At 41.3% G+C, this 20,054-nt stretch overlaps 1 protein-coding gene across 1 annotated transcript; it reads left to right on the top strand.

Annotated features, from left to right (window-relative positions):
• The first annotated feature begins 99 nt into the window (after positions 1-99).
• On the top strand, positions 100-12,063 carry rab18a (RAB18A, member RAS oncogene family). The gene is made up of 7 exons (XM_037079370.1): positions 100-329; positions 3,045-3,100; positions 7,394-7,455; positions 7,754-7,826; positions 8,947-9,065; positions 9,583-9,649; positions 10,185-12,063. Exons 1-7 carry the CDS (start codon positions 262-264, stop codon positions 10,352-10,354), a joined length of 615 nt encoding a protein of 204 aa, XP_036935265.1. The 5' UTR covers positions 100-261; the 3' UTR covers positions 10,355-12,063.
• The last annotated feature ends 7,991 nt before the right edge of the window (positions 12,064-20,054 follow it).

Below are 20,054 nucleotides of genomic sequence, written 5' to 3'. Positions count from 1 at the left end.
CCTCACTCACATGTTAGGTTCCAGCGTCTGCCTTGTCGTCATAAAGATAAGCTCATCAGATATCCATGCACACATATACAAAACGGAAGTGCCAAAAAAGTGATACCGGATATGGTGGGAGTGAGACGTCTCACCAAGACATTATTGTCAAACTATCTCCGCTGTAGCTGTAAACAGGACCGCAAGTTACTCAGGAACGTCATTTTTAACAGGCCGTTTTAGCTGCTTATTGAGAGTAACACCGCTCGCTGTGAAGGAGCAATGGAAGAAGATATACTAACGACGCTGAAAATATTGATAATAGGAGAGAGCGGTGTTGGGAAGTCCAGGTAAGCTCTGATTATCTCAAAAGAAACTGATGTCGTGGCTCATTGCTAACGTTAGCTAGCTAGCGTTAGCTCAGCAGCCAAGCAAAATAAATGTGAGGTTCGGAGATATTGCAGCGCTTCAAAAATAACGAATGAGACTCTGCTGTGGTTGTCAACTGCTTTAACAGAATAAGAAAACGTGTTTAAAAAGCCGTGTGCGGTGCTGGCTGTCCAGCTAGCTTCAGTTAGCTTACAGTAGCTGTATGTGACATCATCTTTGTTCACGTCCGACATGGGTTGGTTTTAAAGATGTTGCAATCGAGACCACTTTTTTGCCCTGTGGCAGTGAAGCCACGAGGTCTGTGCGTCCGCGGACAGTTATCTAAGCTGTAATTGCATGACAGCAGATTTAAGTGAAGACTCGATGAGTGCCAACAGTGCTCTTGCTCTAGATAACGGACCACGCGATAGGCAATCTCTATTTGTAATTGTGGGTTTTTTTTTCCCAAGACCATATGGTTCACCCATCTTTATGAAAACAACCTGAAATATCCACATTTAAACTGAATTTAAGAGGACACGCTTTAGTAAGCTCTGCCTCTTTAGTAGGACTCAAATGCCTCTTAAAGTAGTAATCAGGCATTTGTTTGCAACTACACTTAAGCCTATTATTCATATTTGAGTATGATGCTTTAACAACATTACTGTGGCAATTTAGATTGTTTAGCATGCCAGCAGCTTGGCCAGGTCAGCTGCCCTCCATGCCTGTGGGCTAGACTGCATGAAAGAATCCTGATAGCCAGCCTGAGCCATCAACCATCACATTGCTGTGAGTACAGCGTTATAGTCATAACACAGTACACAGGTAATGAGCAGTCAAAAGGTAAGTGGTTTGTGGTAAGCCTTTTGACAAGCGGACTGTCTGGCCAAGAAATCAACTTTCTGTTGACCAGGCCTTGTGTTCTTAAAACAACAAGCTGTGACTTGAACCACAAAAGTGCGGAGCGCTGTTTGTAGTAATCACATTCATCATCTTCAGCACTGTTCCCAGAGGTGTTCGTTTCAAAGTGAGCACTGTTATCAGTTATTCTTTCCTCTCTCTACACACATTTGCAGTTACTCAACACACAACTGTTATTTTTAGGTGTCAGACGATTATCGGCATGGCGCATTATTGAAACTGCTAAGGAGCACAAGAATTAAGCGCTTTTCTGTAGCCTGAAAGATTAAACACTCTGTAAATCTCTGTGTATGAACAGTAGTGACTAAACCAAACTGTTGCGTAAACCCACAAGTTTTATATTTCAGACTTCTTGGCAAGATAGCCCAAACCCCAAAAAGTTGATTAGAAAGTTTTTGATGAAAAATGTTGATTTATTAAGAAGTGTAGCCTTAAATTTTAGGCTGTAATGTTTGACTGAAATCTACATTGTATATAAACACAGCATATGTGTACGAGTAAATTGTACTTGATGTAAAAATGTAGAAAAACCAGTGATGGAATGTTACTTAGACTGATATTTGTACTGCACATGTTTAGCAGTTTTTCAAATAGTTTTGTTACTGTAATTTCAAACTTCCAAACAGTATGTTGAGAAATACTCCATAGCATTTCTGAAACCAAGGGTAAAAATTTATACAACATCAACGTTCTAAAATTTGAGATTTTTGCTTAGAGATAAATGTAACAAGGATCGTGTCCTGTATGTGAAGCAACATGCAAGCGCAGGTGGTGCGCGTGTATGATACCGTGGAAAATCTGTAATGAATCTGTGTGTTCAGAATCATTATGTTTCAACGGGATTGGCCCTGAAAAAAAGCTTAGGTTTTTACCTGCTTTTTGTTTTGTTTTTTTTGTTTTGTTTTTAGTGAAAAATGGCTTCTTCTTTTTTTCTTCACATTTACTCCTGTGGTGCTGGTAGTTTGCTTTCTGTAAGGAACAGAGGAGGGACTGAGTTTATTCTAACACGCTCACACTAGGTTTGCTTATATTTCCAGCAAAGTGTTTTGTGGCCAGCCTGCATTGTTGAGGCCAAGGGCATTGGTTTCTATAAAGCAATTTTGTGCTCAATTTTGTGCTTCCTAATACAATATACTAATTCAGGCTGGGATTAGTTTCAAATGTCATTATTGGAATTAACCTGAGCCAGTTGAGCTATTGTCAAGTAGCTACACAGACTGGACTAATTTCTGAGTAGCGAACAGTTCTGTTGAAGTGCCTGGCAAGGAATACACAAGTTTCATTTTACCTGAACAAATGACCTACACAAAGCGCAGTTCTAATTTTGCAATCTCCAGGCATAGCTCAAAAGCACATTGCTCCAGAACCCCTCCTGATGGCCCGTGAGGAAAAATAAGAGAATTAGACTTGGGTCAGGGGAAAGGAGTGAGCTTATCCACATCATCAGTGTTGTGATTAAGGCCTATGCACTTGATTAGTCATAGTTAAGAATTGAACTCTGTCCTCCAGACTGCAAGCAGTGGTATCATCTGGAGCTTGAACACGTAATGCAAGGGAAGGACAGAGTGATCAATAGAGGGATAGAGATACACAGAATTCGATAAGTCTGGTGCAACAGGACAGTTCATTTGAATTGAGAAAATGGAAACCTGATGCCACATCATAAGCTTGCTGCACCTGTGTGGAATAGAATTACTGAAAATCGCCACTCTGCTGTTTTGCTTGGTGATTCATAATGAGTCGGAAACTAATTATTCCCTTCTTCCTGTCAACAGCCTCCTCTTGAGATTCACAGATGACACATTTGACCCTGAACAAACAGCAACAATAGGTGAGTAACACATGTGAGCTGAGGTAGTGAAAGAGTGAAATAAAAGCCAAGATATTGTGCATCAGAAGGTCAAGGTTATAATCACTAGAGTCCAAATGAGGCATCAAATTGAATGACTCGGACTCAAAGGAATTGGTTACAAATGACTTTTATCATCATCTCAAACAACACCTCCCGGAAAGAAAGCACATCTGCCACAGAGAAAAGAAGCATCATAAAAAGAAGCTAAACAAGAGCACATATTGCCACAGCATTCCAGCACTGGTGACAACTGTAGGGGAGTAAAAAGCTGAACTCGCAGCCTTTCTTTTGACTGGTAAGTAACATTTAACATTTGCTGTTTACCGAAACTTATCTTTAGTGTTAATAATGGCAACACAAACTGTAACAATTAGTGAGGTGGGACTGTTTTGTTGTTACCACAGGGTTGTTAAAACAGAGCTAAGTTAGTTATAATGTACACTTATACTCAAGTACCACCCATAAAGGGTATAAGATAGCAGTCTTATTTTAAGATAGCAGTTTTATTTTGACCAATGTGGTTCCTGGTTACTGGACAGGGCTGAGGACTCTTCTTGAAATGGGATTCTCAGACAACACCTCCAGCACATCTTGGAACCTCACCTGTTAAAGTGAACTCCAGTTAAAGGTCACACCAGCTGTCAGAGGTTCAGCAGTTTGGTCAAGTTAGGTGTATTCTTGTTCTGCTGTCAATTATTAGATGTCTTAATTTATTTGAATTGGCATGGATTGTTTGTCTTGTTAGACAGACTGAAAAAAATTAGTTACGTTCATCATATTATAACTAGCAATAGCATTACCCTTATAAGATGAGGACACATTTGAGGTTATTACACTATTACACTTGTCCTTACTTGCTTCCTGAAAGAAAGGAATTACACTGTGACGTATGTGTTATGAGCTCTGACATCATCAGAGTGAAATAATGTATACATCCTGTCTGTAAGGTTAGAATTGATAATTAGTTATATCACATGTACAAAGGGCTTTACAAAAAACACTCAAAACACTACAGTGTTCGCACTGTATATATCTTATATTGCTCATATTACTGTTCACACTGTATTTAAACACAGTCCTAAAATCTTCCAATAAAAAAATGTGTCTGAGCCAAACTAATTGCTTTGTCACACCTTTGTCTTTTTAGGATCAGAATTCCAATCAAGCCACCACCAGAGATGAATTACCACCCTGCACTTTATTCTCATCTACAGCTGTTCTCATAAACAAGCATGCACCAAACACCAGTGTGGTATTTTAGTGTCCATTACTGCACTAATTTGTTTTGTTTTTTTAACTTTGTAATAAATAGCAAAACATGAAAGACTTTTTTTGTGTTGGCAGTCATTGAAATGAAAGGGTTTTGTGCCAGCTTTTCTCAAATGTGTTTCAGTGGTTGCTCCAAATACCTACTTACACACCCCTGTGTCTTTTACCCCAGTAGAATGACCAGTTCTCAGAGTTAAGTTTGAGAAAAACTGTAAACGTTCTTTCGAACTTTTGTATAATGTAAGTACATGGCTTACTTTATCCCAAAAAAGTATAAAATATTTAACATAGGCCTAGTCATTTTTAGATAATTTATTGCAGAAATGGTATATGTTTATATCTGAAACTACACAACATTATTAGTGTTGGTATTATTTTGCCAGCGGAATTTACAAATATTACCCCATTAACCCCATGACATTACCTTATAAACATATAATTGAATTACTACCTGTGCATCGTACACAAATGTAAACAATAACAGGTCACAAGATTCCCAGAGCTCTGTTAATATGACATGAACTCAGTGAAGGTGAGAGTGCCAGTGGTCGGACTGCACGCTGATCATCAGATAAACCTCATGAGTTCCGTCAGAAATATTTGTGCTGTCCAGTACATTGTCTGGAGTTTTTAATAAATACTGCAGGCAGTAATGGCTTCCACATGGAGTACAAGTGGACATAAACTCTTCTTCATTGCGCTTCCTAGTCTGTAGGCCCTGAGGCTGCTGGCTGATACTGAACATTTTACTCAACATCAGTCCAGAACAAATCCACAGAACCCTTGTTATCTGCTCCAGGAACAGTTTTGGCTCAGTCTTTGAGCTTGCTTCTTGTGTCAGTTGCACACCCAGTATTTATTGGAAATAATTTAAAGCAGATAAGGTATAAGCGGTATTGGCGAGCTGGAAGTAACAGTTGCCATGATACCACACACTCTTACAGCCACACAGCTTTTTTGATTTATTTCAAACTTAACGAAGTGGTTGAAACAAAATCCTGGTTCTGTAACCTCATGTTCATTGATTTCAAGATTTTTTCAATCCCACTGATGAGTTTGAATGTCGATTGTAGCTCACAATGCTGTCTTTGTTGGAACCACCTAAAGCGCAGATTTCTAGAGATGTTGAAACCGTTTTTTTTTCTTCAAGGTCGGGGTTTGGATCATTACTGCTTTACTTGGCCAGCTGAGGGTCTATACCAAACAGATGTTTTTATTGGAGTTAAGCTTCCCTCATTGACTCAAGATCCCTCAGATTCAGACAGAAATCACAATTCACCATCACTTGAATCAGATCCACGTTCAACCTTTTACACCTAAAGCAATTTGCTTTGCTAGCTTTCTTAGTACGTTGTTACATCAGCAAACATTGTACTGGCGTAACATTTTCGAATATGCAAGAATGAATCTCTAACAGTAAGTTCTTCTGGTCTTAATGGGGTTAGAGATGATGGGCAGAGAGTTGAGCAGAAATGTTGTCACAACAGTTGCACTGATATCCCCTAATGTCTTCTGGTATTTAATGAATATGGTCTGAATAACAGATGTTTAAATAAAATATGAGCTGATTAACATTTTTATCATTTAGTGGTTTAATTATCTGAATGATTTTATCATAGAAAACCAGACATTGTATCATTTGGACTGCTAGCATTTACTTTGGGCAAGTTAAATTGTATTGGGACAGTTTGGAAAGGTGGCGAAAAAAGTCTATTTAGGGCCCTGATATCAGATGCCCTCAGCCACTCTATCGTTTTGAAGATAAAATGACCTTATAACTGTAATTGTAATTAATGTAATTTCTGCATCGAAATATCCAAAAACAAGCAGACCTATGTTCTGTATTTTGTTGAATTGTGTACTTAACATTGATGTTAAACAGTGTTCAAACCCAGAGCACCATCATTTTGTGAAAGGAAAAGTTAATTTTGTTTGTCATTAAAACTTTTCAGAGTTATATTGAGGGAGAAGTCAGGAAACAAGAACTAAACCAAATGTCAGTAAATTAAAAACATGACCTCGTATGTGAACATTTCTGCCTGAGTCATGTCAGTAGATTTTCATCAGCAGAACACAACTCCATGATCCTACACTACTTGCATCCTCTGTTTTGATTTGAACAGAGCTCAGCCCAGCCTTGACATCCAGCTGTTGTGGCATCTTGTCATGTTGTGATACAACAAACAGATGCTGTATTGTACAGTAGGTTCTCAGGGAAAGGTCTGTTTGTCTTTGTACTAAATTAAAGCAGGAGATACTGGTCCAGGTTCAGACAAATGTTTAGTGTCAACTCCTCTCCACATGCATCTGGCAGCAGTATCTGAGCAACGCTGCTGGACTGGAGGAAGAGCTAGCTGTTGACTGTGAACAGACAGATGCTGTATTCCCGTCTTCCTGCCCCTTTCTCCTCCTCTGTTCTGTTTCCCAATCCTTCTCCAGTCCCAAATTTTAGAACAAGCCGATCATTTCCCTGGTAAATCTGTCAGTGGGTGCTAATAATCAGGCAGATATATAATCCAGGCCAATTCTGCGAACAAAGACAATGGAGGAGATTTACTTGTTGAGGGAAAGGGGACAACATGATTCTTTTTATGTAAATTTTAGGTTCATCTGGAACCTGGCAGGATAGTTATTGTTGAATCATGGTTCTCCGAGACGTTTCACATGTGGTGTTTTTTGTTATTTACTTTATAATACAGACTTGTATTGGTTTCAGTTCTGAACAGTTGACCACACCGCCACCACCACGTCTCTTGTGGTGCATGTGAGCACACTGTCACACCATAATTTAAATACAGGACATGGGATTGGCGCAATGCCAGTCTGAATACTGGGGTTAGCAAAAGTTCAGAGACAGAGACATCACTTGTAATTATAGTCTGTCACAATGATACATTATTCTTGGCAGTAATCGTCCAAACCTGTAGGAGTTGCCATATCGGGACCGAAGCAGGATGAGGTAATGTGACATTATGAGTGACGGACTTGCTTTTCATTGTCTAGGTGTTGACTTCAAGGTGAAGACCATTAACGTGGATGGGAACAAGGCAAAACTGGCAATATGGGTAAGTGACAAACTCTGTTCACTCTCTATTTCCACCCAGTAAATACAAATGTGACTCTCATCCATCAGTCTGAGCAGAGGGATCAACGATCACCCTCCTCCACGAACCAGTCTGTCTGTTCTCTAAAATGGCCAATAGATGGCGCTCATGTTACACAATTTTGCCCACATGCTCCATGAGGGACACAGTGGAGTTGGTCTTGTTTTTTAAGTCTGTCTGCCCTGGTGCTCCTTCTGTTTGAGCCACCAGTTTGTCCTGCCAGTGTGTCCAGTAGAACTGAGCTGTGTGTGTTTCGCAGGACACGGCAGGACAGGAGCGCTTCCGAACTCTGACGCCCAGCTACTACCGTGGTGCCCAGGGAGTCATCCTGGGTAAGCCAAGCTGCTGACACGATCATTGCTCAAGCACCTGTGTGTGTGCCTGTATGTGTGCATGTGTGTGTGTGCGTGCATGCGTGCAACCTTTTCACTTCAGAGTCAGGCCCATGGTTGTAAAAACAAGTGATGGCTTTTCATCCTGTGACCTACACACACTTGCCTCTTTCTGGAAGTTAGTTTATATCCTTAAGTCCGACTCCTCATATGGACGTGATTGTACAGTATGTATATGAACACACACACAGGAACTAAGTTAAACCTCTTAAACAGACTTCCTGTGCAGCCTATGGTTTTTGACCACTCTAATGATGTTCGGAAAGACACAAGGCGCCTCACTACAGCACTGAGATTATGAGCACACCCCATGTGATACTGTTGGAGGCTTCAGTGCCTTTGGTTTTATCAGCCATGTGTACTTTAGATGAAATCACGTGTCATGATTGTCATATATCATGTCAGTTGTTTATTGTATTATAGTTTGTTGTCTTTTTGTTTACTTTTTCAAAAACTGAAATAACTCAGAATAATTGAGAGTAAATGTTTATCAGATCCGTGCTTTAGATAAAAAGAAAAAAAAAAAGAATGAAGTCTGTTCTTAAGTTCAAGGCCTGTTAGGTCCAGTATGTGTACTTAAAAATGTTATTAATGCATGACAGTAGAGCTACAGCTAAAATTAATTTTCATTGTCGATTAATCTGTTGATTCTTGTTTGTTGTTTGATCTATAAAATGACGAGAAATGTCAGATTGTATTTAGTATTGTATTATTTATGTATTTATTGTATTGATTATTAAGTAATTCAATTTTTCTGTCATAGAGGAGGAAGAAACCAGAAAATATTTCTATATTTTAAAAAATTGTTTAAAGGGATTAATTGATTATCAAAATAGTTGTTGATTTTACTTTCATATTTCACAACTAATGGATATATTGCTGCAGCGCTACAAGACAGTAGAGTGATAATGGAATTCTATATTTGAATATAATCATTCCCGTGCTGCAAAATGTTCCTCTTGTTGTGTTATGGAGTCAGAGATAGCAAAATCCAGATGTACAATGTGTGTGTTTATTTGCCTTGATTCTGAACATATTTTGTTCATTTGCTTTGGCACAGTGTATGATGTCACACGTCGGGAAACCTTTACCAAGCTCGAAAACTGGCTCAACGAGCTGGAGACGTACTGTACGAGGAACGACCTCGTGAAAATGCTAGTGGGGAATAAAATCGATAGGGTGAGTGTGTTTGTGGTTTATTTGAAGGTTTAACAACATGTCTAGAGAGGAGGAGCACATTAGGAGTTTTCAAACCAGCTTGTCACACACTTTTTTTCCTTTGCTTGAGCTGTCTTCATGACAAAGATTGATATGTTATGTTTAGATAGATTTTAAAATTGTTTTTCTGTATCTAGAAATGCAAAACAGGTACTTACACAGTTTAAACAACTATCTCACAAAACAGGAGAATGAGTATCTTCGAAAGGAAAAGTCATCTTCCAGCCAGTTGAGAAATTACAGAAGTAAATGAAGGTGGCAGACCCACTTTCATATTTCTGGCAGCTGCTCCTTCAGCAGGATACCAGAATCAGTCAGTGGGGATAAAAATGCCCACTAAGTAGCGCATTATGAATTTATTGTGTCCTGTTCTTTGTCTGTGAAAATCACTTTTCCCTCTCTGCCCCGTGACTCCCACAGTAGCTGACAGCTCCGCCCGGCAGACCTCAAATAAGCCATTACCTCTCTTTTGTTTTAGGAAAACCACAAGCTAGACAGGGCAGAAGGGCTGAAGTTTGCAAGAAAACATTCCATGCTTTTTATAGGTAAGTCAGGAGGATTCCGTACTCCGCAAGGACCTGCTGGGCATGAGTTACAACAGACCATCACACACAATTTTAGAAAATAACTATCATACTTGCTAAGGAATTTCTTGCGTAGTTCTATATATAAAACATGCAGCATGTATCATCTTCCACATGCTCAATGAGTTTTATCTTCCTTAACTGCAAAAATGTAATTCTAAAACTGGGTTTAGATTTATATCTTTGTCTTACAGTTATTACTATCCTTTATTTCTGGTTATCATCGTGTTGTGAGGCAGGTGTTAATTATATCCCCTTATAACCTGCTAAGGTTCACTATTAGTGTCTGGGGTTGACAGTTATTATAGAGACATTTTCCACCACTCCCCAGTCCAGTCTGTGAGCCCGGCAGATGATGACATCAAGATGCAGTCTTCTGTTCTCTTCTATTTCCAACCTCCATTTCTTCTAATCCATCTCACATCTCCATTTTTCTTTCTCCCTGTTATTTATCTGTCTGTTTTCTTATGCATCCGTCTCTGCCCCCCCCCTCCAGAGGCGAGTGCTAAGACCAGGGATGGTGTTCAGTGTGCGTTCGAGGAGCTGGTGGAGAAGATCATCCAGACTCCTGGCTTGTGGCAGAGTGAGAGCCACGGCCGAGGAGTCCAGCTGACCGACGAAGACGCAGGAGGTGGCACCTGCGGTGGCTACTGCTCCCTGGTCTAGACGACACACATGCATAAACACTTTCGCGCACACATGTTCAAACACACACACGTGAATACCACACACAGTGTCACACAAATGCAAGCATAGACACAAACATATCGCCCCCCCACCCCCCCACTGTGTGCTATCCTGAGCTGAGCTCCCTCCTCAGACATGAAGGCCGTGGAGGTCCGACAGTCTTCCCTCCGCTGACCGTCCACACACAGACACTACTATTTGCACACTTTATAATAACAACGCTGCGCTAAATGCAAAATGCAGCTCAGCCTTCCTCTTAATGGAATTCGAGTGAGTTTTTCCCTCCTCTTGTTTTGTTTTGAGTTACAGTTTTGTGCAGTTTCAGAACCTTGGTTAAAATATTAACCATTCTCACTTCATATATATATATCATAGAAAAATGAGTGAAAATGGGTTAAAAAGTATAAACCAAAGTTAGTCAGACATATGGCAAAATTTCTGAAGTATGAAAGTGAGAGTGGAAAACCAGTTTTGACCGAGGCTCCTCTCTACTCTTCAGCATGCTTATCGTCCTCGCACCTTGCCTTAGCGAGCACATCTGTAACAATGCAGGGCCGACTTTTTCTCTCGTCTTTGTTTTTCCTCTGCTCTGTCCTGCTGCTTGATCCTGATCAGACTCTCTCAACATCACGCTGCTTACGGAGAAGCTTATCAAGCCAAGTCATCTCGTACTCCATCTCACCAGTCTCAGTCATAGGTTTGGATCATGTGTCTCTGTTGTCCACACAACTGCCTCATTTCTCCAGAATATAATAGAGTTACCAAGTGTCTGGAACTGTTGTTTTACTACTTTTATTGACTTGGACTTCAAACCTTTGGTGTGTTTTGAATAGTGCATAAATCAAAGAGATTGGCACCAGCAAGCTTTCCACTGGGTGCACGAAGAAGAGGGAACCTCTTAAAATTGCACGCCTTTGTTGTAACGAGTCGCTTTAATGGAGTGCGACTTACTGGCACTCCCTCACTCAGACAGATAATATTGGTAATATCACTAGCACTGCTATGGTTTTTCATATACATCCCTTTGACTGGACCAAGACAAAGGAAAAGTGTTCAATATTAGACAGGGCAGTGAGTCATGAGGGTGTTTCCACTGAATTTGGAAAATCAAAGGGAAAGCTGTGTGCTCCAAATTGCTAATGGATTTCACAGTACTCCCTATCCCTGTGTATGTATCCGAGAAGCCGTTATACATGTACTGTACCCCTGACCTCTGGCCATGTTTGTAGTATTCGAGTGCTGGGAAATGTAGTTCTGAGAGTTTGATCTTGTACCAGGGACGGTGAGAATGACATGGTCTCAAGTATATATATTATTATTATTTTTTTTTTAAATCTCTTTTTAATTGCATGAAAAACTGCGTGCCATTCTTTGTTGTTTGTCCAGTGACAGCCCTCGCACGCTGATCACTAAAACTATTTTAACTTATATTTAGCTAAAAAATAAAACAGTGCTGACAGACAGTTCCTCTTGGGATAATAAAACAAAGTAGGCTTTTACTTATTAAACTGGTATAGCTGTCTTTTTTTGTGTTCAGAAATATGTTGAAACATGTATACCTTGTAAATTGTGTGTATTTTAGGAATTTGGTGGGATAATTCCTGTATGAATTGTAAAGCTGAATGTATACATATTTCACTATGAACCGCCCTCTGTATTAAACTAAATAAAATTCTTTTTTAAGTGAATACAAGTGTATATGTTAGTGTTAATGCAACTCTTTAGCTTTGGTGTGGAGCTGCTGACAACTGTAAATCCAGGTGCCAACTAAAAAATAAGTCTTTTTCAGTTATTGCTCAAAAGTCCAGGTCTTCTGCAGAGATGAATATGAATTCTCTGCTGTCATGGTTTCCATGTTGGAAATGTCACTATTAGGTGATGGTTTTTCACTCAGCGCCCTTCGCATTCCTCTGTCCTCAGAATAAAGACTTGTGTTTAAACAGTGTCCGAGAAACCCTCAGACCCCAGACGTGCGATCTGTCTAAATCATCTTTTTGGCAGACATCTCAGGAAACACCACCAGAGCCATAACTCACTCTACCAGTGCTCTAACTGGGATGTGCATAATTCCTGGGCGATTATGAAAGGGTCGGGGTTGGCAGCGAGAGCGAGGACTCTTCCCCTTGTAGCAGATCCCTCATCTCCTGCCGCGGTCCAGGCAGCCGTCTGGAAATATGTCTCAGTCAAACAACAACGGAGGCGTACAGCATAATAATGCCTTCATGTGGTCCAACCATGTGCTGAAATGTAGCACTGCTGTTTCCTCATGCCTGCATTGGAAAAACGTCAGCTACTCTAGGGGCTGAGCTGACAGATTCTTTGTTGTTTTTTTGTTTTTTTTTTCATGTAAAGCTGCTTGATTCACATTCATTTTCTTGTCATATCATGAGAAGTAGGGCAGCCTTCGTCCTTCGCCCTTTTGAAAAGCCAGTGCTTCTTATTTGAACAGAAATGTAAGAATTTTATATCTGAGAATATTAGATCTGCAAATAGTTGAAATGTTTGCTTCAATGATTCAACGTTTTTCAAGATTATTTCAGATAATTATAATTATGAAAGTTATTAGTGCTATTTGGTGAACTTGTAAAACATCAGCAATGCTCCATTAGTTTTCTTTTTTTTTTTTTGGCTTTACATTTCATCCTATGGGAAATGAAGGTATGCTAAATGTAATAGCAATCCATGCTATTAAATGCTGCTGTGGATCTAACTACATAGTACTTGTCAACTGTCCATGGAAATTCAATGAACAGTTGTGAAAATTCAGTCTGGAGTGTTGTTACAAATGTACAAATGCATTTAATTTCCTTCTTCACAATAAAAGCCCACCACTGTTAAGTCATTTGAAAGCTCCTTTGAAGCATCATGACAGGAAACGTTGCGTTTTCACCAGCAGTAACTCAGCGCTGCTCCCAGAACAGCTGAGAGTGAACACAACGAAACAGTAAAACACAGCAGCTGGTTGAAAGTGGGCGAAACTAAAGACATACACAGTTAGAAGCTTACAGAAGTACAGAGAGCTGAACACACACACTGTAAAAAACTTCTTTCTCCCGGGTTTCCTGCGCAGACATGGAGTTGAGCTTTGATTTGAGGGAATGTTCTGGTAAAAATGGTAAATGGATAATTATTATTATCCTGACCTGAGTCAACTAATAGAACACCGAGCCGAGCTAACTTGCAAACGGCAGCTATTACTCTGGGGATGATGATGCCCCCTATTGGTTTGGAGTATGAATTCATCAGGTGGCCCAACTTCAACCACAGTGAATGTTTCATGTTAGAAAAATAATTTTACTCTCATAGTACCGTGGTTTTCTAGGCCGTAGACTTAACCCTAGCTGCACAGCAACAACACAAAAACTGCACAGAAGTTAGGCTGTCACAGAGAGGGAAGGCAGGACTAAACACTCCTTTGGCATATCCAGACTCAGCAACATGCCAAACTCCTGAAACTCTGCTGTCCTGCCCCACCTTGTTGCCTCAGAGGCCTGTGAGCAGCTTGATGGACTGCTTTCTGTCTTGCTGTCTGTGTCTGAGCACGCGGGCCAGGCGCTAAGCTAACAGAGTGGATCTGGCTCTCATTAACGCGCCCTTGTCTCCCTGCTCCTCCTCCACTGCCTGCTGCTGCTGCTGCTGTGGCGGTCCGTATGGATTAGTGCTCAGACGAGCTCCTCGGGAGAGCAGTCATGCTGTCATGTGTAAAAATCTTACGAGACGTCGGGCATCGTTTCATAAGGTGTTGGGTTCCCGGACGTCACTCACTTTGTCATGCTCATCGGCGATTTGCTATCAGGTAATTGTTTTGCCATGCTGTCTCATAAGAGCAAAGAAGAGAGCGAGAGGGTGATTGGAAAGATCACCCTTTGCCACAAGCACCTGAATTGTATTTTGTGGGGGGGGGCTAATATGTTCGCCATAAGGCCAGCCCTGTGATAATGAGAATGTGATAGGATGGGGTGACAGGCCTTCTCCGACTTCTCTTTAACAGAGGCCATGGACAAGAGTGCCATGCCCTCAGGTCTTGGACTAAAAACTTAAAGGATAAGTTCACCCAAAAATGAAAACGCAGTTTTTATCTATTCACCCTCCATGCCACTGGGGCCAGTTGGGTGAAGTTTAGTAATCCACAAAACTTTTCTGGAGAATTTCACATCAACACTGAAGAAGATGGGGACTTGGTTGAAAATAACATAAAAATGTCTCCATACAGCCCTGACACACCAGGCTCATGGTCAACTTCCTAGGACTGTTGCCGTCAGTGAGCGTCCACGGTTGTTGTCTGCGCGGTGTGTCTCACACCGTTGGAGTTGGAGGCCTTCGGGCTGACTGAGCATGCAGAATTGGCGCCGGCCCGTCAGTGAGATAAACCGCTCCGACTGGCTGTTGGGGTTGGCAGATGGACAGATGGCACAGTGGAGAAACAGAAAAAGAAAGGGCAAGCTCATTAAACCTCTTGCAGTAGCATCGATGATTTCTTTAGTGCTATTCCTCTGTATTTTTCACTAAGTGCCATTTATCAATTTTTTAACAGACATATTCTCAGTCTGGACCCTCCTTTGCACCTAGATTATCTGCTGTTTAACTAACATTATTGACTTGGACACGCCCTAAACTCAACTGTGCCATGCGCTTTAGATCAAGCATTATAGATCCTTTAAATAGTGCCCTGAGACTTGATAAGAGTTATTATTGCTGTGAAGCTCCAGAGAGGTTTTGTGGACTATCAAACTTTCCCAACTTTCCATCAGTATGGGGGTGGGAACTGTAGATATGACTGAATCACCAGATGAGAGCTGGAATCCTGTCCTGAAGAAGTGAATCACTAAAGCTGAGGTGTGGCTTATTGAAGCTATGAACTTCCTCAGAAGAACGACTCCGACATGACAGGCAAACAACTGATTATTTTCTCCTCAGGCCCGTTTGTAATACCACGGCCAGGCACTCTCAGCTAAAGGGATTTTTTGGGTGAACTGTTCCTTTTACAGACATCATCAAACTTCTCGTTTTTTATTCCTCTCCAGATGACCTTCCTCGCTCTGGTCAAGTCGACGCTGAGGCACCTGTAGGTCTGCAGACTGTTTCACTGTTTACGCTCTGAGGTGAGGTAGAGGAAAATGCCCTTCGCTCCCTCACTTTCCTTCCTCTGAAGTCAGCCAAAGTCGCTGCTCTGGCCTCACTTAGGTTACCCTCCGAGCACCAGAAGGCTGTGAGGTAATGACCGGCATGCCCAGAACTGATGGCTCTGTCACTGCAGGTGGAAACACTTTGATTATGTGGAAGCGGGTGTTTACATTGTTGCACCCGTTCACATTTAGACCCTTTGACATTTCATCAGCGATGGGGAGCGTTCCTTTTTTTTTTTTTTTTTTCAGGACCCTGATGTGTTTTGAGCTTTGTGACCTGCTGCAGGGCTTCCAGAGGAGTCAGTCAACCCCCCACCCCACCCCACCCCCAACCCCCCAGTGTCTACCCGCTATTTTTTAACCTTCATGTGTGGGCCTGCTTTTTTTTTTTTTTTAATAAAATAATATTTAAGCTAAGGAGACTACATGAATGGTCGTAGTGTTAAATGTGCGGAGTGAAAACATCTTCGGGAGTCCTATCAGGACACGGGGGCTTACCTACATACTGACGAGCAGCGGGGCTGTAGGTGTACCCATCAATCACACCGGGCCCCTAAACTCAATAAGAACTGGCCTCAGGTAAGCAGACGACCTCTGTCCTTGTTTTGTGTGAACTCCCTCGCCCCGGATCCATGTAAATCAATTCAGATAGTAATAGAAGCTGTAATTGAGTTTCCTCATATTTGATACTCTGTCAATCTGATTTAAAACTTAATGATAGCGATGTAACCCACCCGTGTTATTGTCGAAAACATGGCGCCCTTTGTACGGGCCCTAAAGAAAACAGGAGGCAGGGACTCGGCGCTCCTCTCGCAGCGGGGGTTGCTTTCATCCCGGCCTCGGGTTACTGCTGCAATAAGCACAAGGGCTGAGGAAGGACCAACAGCGCGATGTAGAAACGAAACACTGCCGCCCCATGATCCCGCTTGTTCACGGCGCTCCCGTTCCATGTGACCCCTCCGCCTCAGGTTTCCGCGGGCCATGTCGTCATTGAGCGCGTCTGGACGCCCGGCCGGATCTCGCCCATGCTACTGCTACAACATGGAAGCAAACAGCCACACACTCGAGCCATCGGTTTCTACAATAAACTAATCACTCTGTATCAACACGGGCTTGGGTGTAAGCTTTCCACATGCCTCAAACATTTCCGCGGACTGGCCACATGCTTCTGCCGCTGTGCTTCGCTCTCACTTTGAAAAAGAAAAAAGAAAAAAATCCACATTAATAAACTCCCATTTGAGTGAGATGATTGGCATGTATAGAAACAAATTCATTATTTTGTATAAATAATCTGTCCCGTGTTGTAATTGTACTGCTTATTTTTCCTTGCCAGCCAGATCTCGATTTTTGGGGTCGGACCAGAGAATGTGTTGTAAACCACCAAGACTAAAGACCCCCATTTCACTGAACTTTGAGGAGACGAGGAGGTCCTAAAGGCCCTGGAAGATCCACGCGGTTTCTTCATAGAAGCTGTTTTTCCAGCAGAACTCGGTTTAGGGACAGAGTTCAGAGCTTGAACTTTCTGAGACTTTCTTAAGGTCTTGTGGAGTCTCGTCGCTCAAGGCCTTAACCTCATTATGACCATTTGCACTGTTTTGTGCCGCGGATGTAACCCAAGTTGAGGTTTATTACTGCAAACCACAGGAAGCTCGGGCCCTTTGACTGTATACTGGACAATTGAATTTGAAAAACACAAAGCCGACCTCTACCTCTCCCACCCTCCCACCAGCAAGCTTAAGTTAAATAAAGCTCTCTCAGAGGAAACAGTACCCAGGTCACACAAACACGAGGAAACCTCTCGCGTACGCGGGTTTCATTTAAATCGGACCCTGCGTATCCTCTATCCACTTTGTCGCTGGATTTCCTTTCAATCAGATTACGCAGAATAACAGAGGCGTGACAAGTGTTTTGTAATCACATAGCTTGCGAGAGACTTTTAGCGGGGTCGCAAGCACTTCTGTCCGTCTGATGGCCGTGAAGAGGACGTCGTTTGATCTCCGGTTACTCAAAGCTGCGTATCAGATCAAGGAATCAGGGGGCATCAGCTTTTTGTTCAGGATCGCCCTCGTCAGCATGGCCCAGAGTTCACAGTAGATCTGCTTTGTTGTCATGTGCTGTCAAGAGATAAAAAAAAAAAAAAAAGCGTGAGAGTCATGGAAGGTTATTAATCCACAAAAAAATGTTTCGTCTGGTTTACATAATTCTGCACACAAAGAATCGTGTACAAACACCTTGTATTGTTTACTTACTCCCAACTCATCAAGTTCGGTTGGTGCTCCCGAGCTTTGAACCATAATGAACTCTACCTGCTGCTCTAGTGTCAGTTTTGCACGTAAAAATCTCCATTAACAAGTTAGCACTAACACGCAGTATATACAACATCTGGTTTCACTCTCCATCTAAGGCGTCCTGACAGGCAGCACAGTATGACATATTCTGACTTTTGGAATGTTGTTAATGTTGTCAGATGGTTCGCGGTTGGTCGAGTTTAGGCAAAAAAAAGAAAAAAAAGAAAGAAAAGAAAAATCTAGGGTTTAATCGAAAACCTACTTGGTTAGGAAAAGATCACATGATCAGCAAAAAATGACGTAACACATGTCATGTTAACATAGCTGATGTCGGTCTCATATCATACTTGAGATCGGTTACGTACCTTCACTTGCTGTTTGGGATGTGGACCCTGGTCTCTGGTGGAAAAGTTTTAATAAGTGTAGTATAAATCTATAAACTGCCGCAAATCTATCAGACTCAGAGGCTCTGTTGAAAATTCCTGCAACTGTGCTATGCTAGTCTACTTGCCCTTTAACCACATGCCTTCAGTTTACCTTGGAAGCCGAAACTTGGAGCTGGAGATGACATCATAACAATAACAAAGTTGGAACAGCAGTTCTAGCCAGCCATTGTTAGCAATACCAGTTGATAACAATGCATTATACAGTATTTTGTGCGTAGCAACACTGTAGCAACACGTCCAACACATTTCTGCGCGTGGGACTGATTTTACGGGACTCGAATAAGGAAGAAGTCTTAATAAACAATACACTAAAGCTTTCACAGCCGTTGTTAAGCAAAGCAGCCACCCTGGATGCACACGCCGAAATTCCAGTGTACTACAAGTATACTCATTTAAAACTGAGGCAGTATACTTGAAGTGTACTTTTTATTTACTATATTTTATATACTTAAGAAAAGTATAGTGAAGTACACTTGGCTTATACTGAAAAGTATAAAGAATAGTCTAAGACTAAGTACATTAACACTTAGACTTACACTTATACTTTAATATTAAAGCTTATACTTGTACTTTAGTATACTGTAACGCCCCTTGTGGACTGTGGCGCAAAGACTCTTGGGTATTCTGTTGTTGTTGGTGTAATTATGGTTTGTGAATGTGGTTGTGAATAAGATGATGTGTAAGACGGTTGCGGGGTTAATTCACGTCCTTGTTCTGTGGTTAAATTGTGTCGAGTTAACAAAGATGATAAAAATGTTGGCACCATGATTGAAGGGGTGTTTTCCAGGAGAGACTTCCTGTCTGTTAAGCCATTGGCATGTATATCATTAAATGGCAATTTTCTGGCTAGAACTTGCTAAATTGTAAGTACTAATGCTTAGTGAATGTTGATAAAAGTACAGTAGAAAGCCAACACATGGATCTGTGCCCACATTTTATTTAGCAGAATTAAAGTGTTTTACAGTACACACATTTATGCTGAGGTATTACCTCTGTTATGAATTTACGTGTTAATAAACTAAAATGTGGACTAGAAGTATATGATTAGTGCAGTAGTAGTATATAGATGAGTATACTTGAAAGTGTACTTCTGTAAACCTAAAATGACCTTATAAAGTATACTTACAGTATACTTCTATAAATCTAAAATGTTCCATTTTAGTCCAAATAAATATTAAATTAGTATACTTTCAAGTATGCTACAAGTACATGGTCTAAATAAAAAGCATACTTAATAAAATGAACTTCAAATATACTACTTTTTGCTAAGGGAAGCAATGCTCCCAGCTTTTAAGAGTAACTTCTTAGTGCTGTAATTTTTTCCACCAGCGTGATGCCGTTACCTCCTGCCTCATTAATATGAATAGATTTAAACTGACTCTGACGTAAGGAGTAGTAGCTTTACTCAAGGCTTGCTGAGGTCACCTCACAAACTAGCTTTACAGAGTTCTCGGACGAGGGCCCAGGTCCAAGGCCTGGACCCTTTAACAACAAAAATGTAGTCACTGCAACTTATAGTTGGGCATACTTCTGTGATAAAAAGAAATGGCAGAAAGTCAGATCCTGGTCGTAACTCACTTTCGACTGAACCCGTTGTGGAGTGTGTAGACTGGCTCTGTAGGGCAGCGCTGTTATTGGAGTTACAGGAGAGAATGTTTTTTGTTTGTTTCAGGTTTCAGAGGAAACCGACACCTTCAGATGCCTCACACTTGCTCACCAGATGTGCGTGCGTGTCGGCATACCTCCATGCCCGACTGCATGCAATGTCTTTGAGACCGTGTCTGTGCAAGAGCGGCGCGTTGTGCTGGTAGCTACAGCG

The sequence above is a fragment of the Acanthopagrus latus genome, chromosome 19 (assembly GCF_904848185.1).
Source record: "Acanthopagrus latus isolate v.2019 chromosome 19, fAcaLat1.1, whole genome shotgun sequence".
In the NCBI taxonomy this organism is placed as follows: domain Eukaryota; kingdom Metazoa; phylum Chordata; class Actinopteri; order Spariformes; family Sparidae; genus Acanthopagrus; species Acanthopagrus latus.
The sequence above is the reverse complement of the archived record's forward strand: the minus strand, read 5'-3'. Positions and strand labels throughout refer to the sequence as shown.

Excerpts from the sequence above, each read along its gene's own strand:
- rab18a (XM_037079370.1), top strand. The coding sequence starts at position 262 with ATGGAAGAAGATATACTAACGACGCTGAAAATATTGATAATAGGAGAG. Across the intron at positions 3,101-7,393 it reads TGAACAAACAGCAACAATAG|GTGTTGACTTCAAGGTGAAG; the intron begins GTGAGTAACACA and ends TTCATTGTCTAG. Across the intron at positions 7,827-8,946 it reads TGCCCAGGGAGTCATCCTGG|TGTATGATGTCACACGTCGG; the intron begins GTAAGCCAAGCT and ends GCTTTGGCACAG.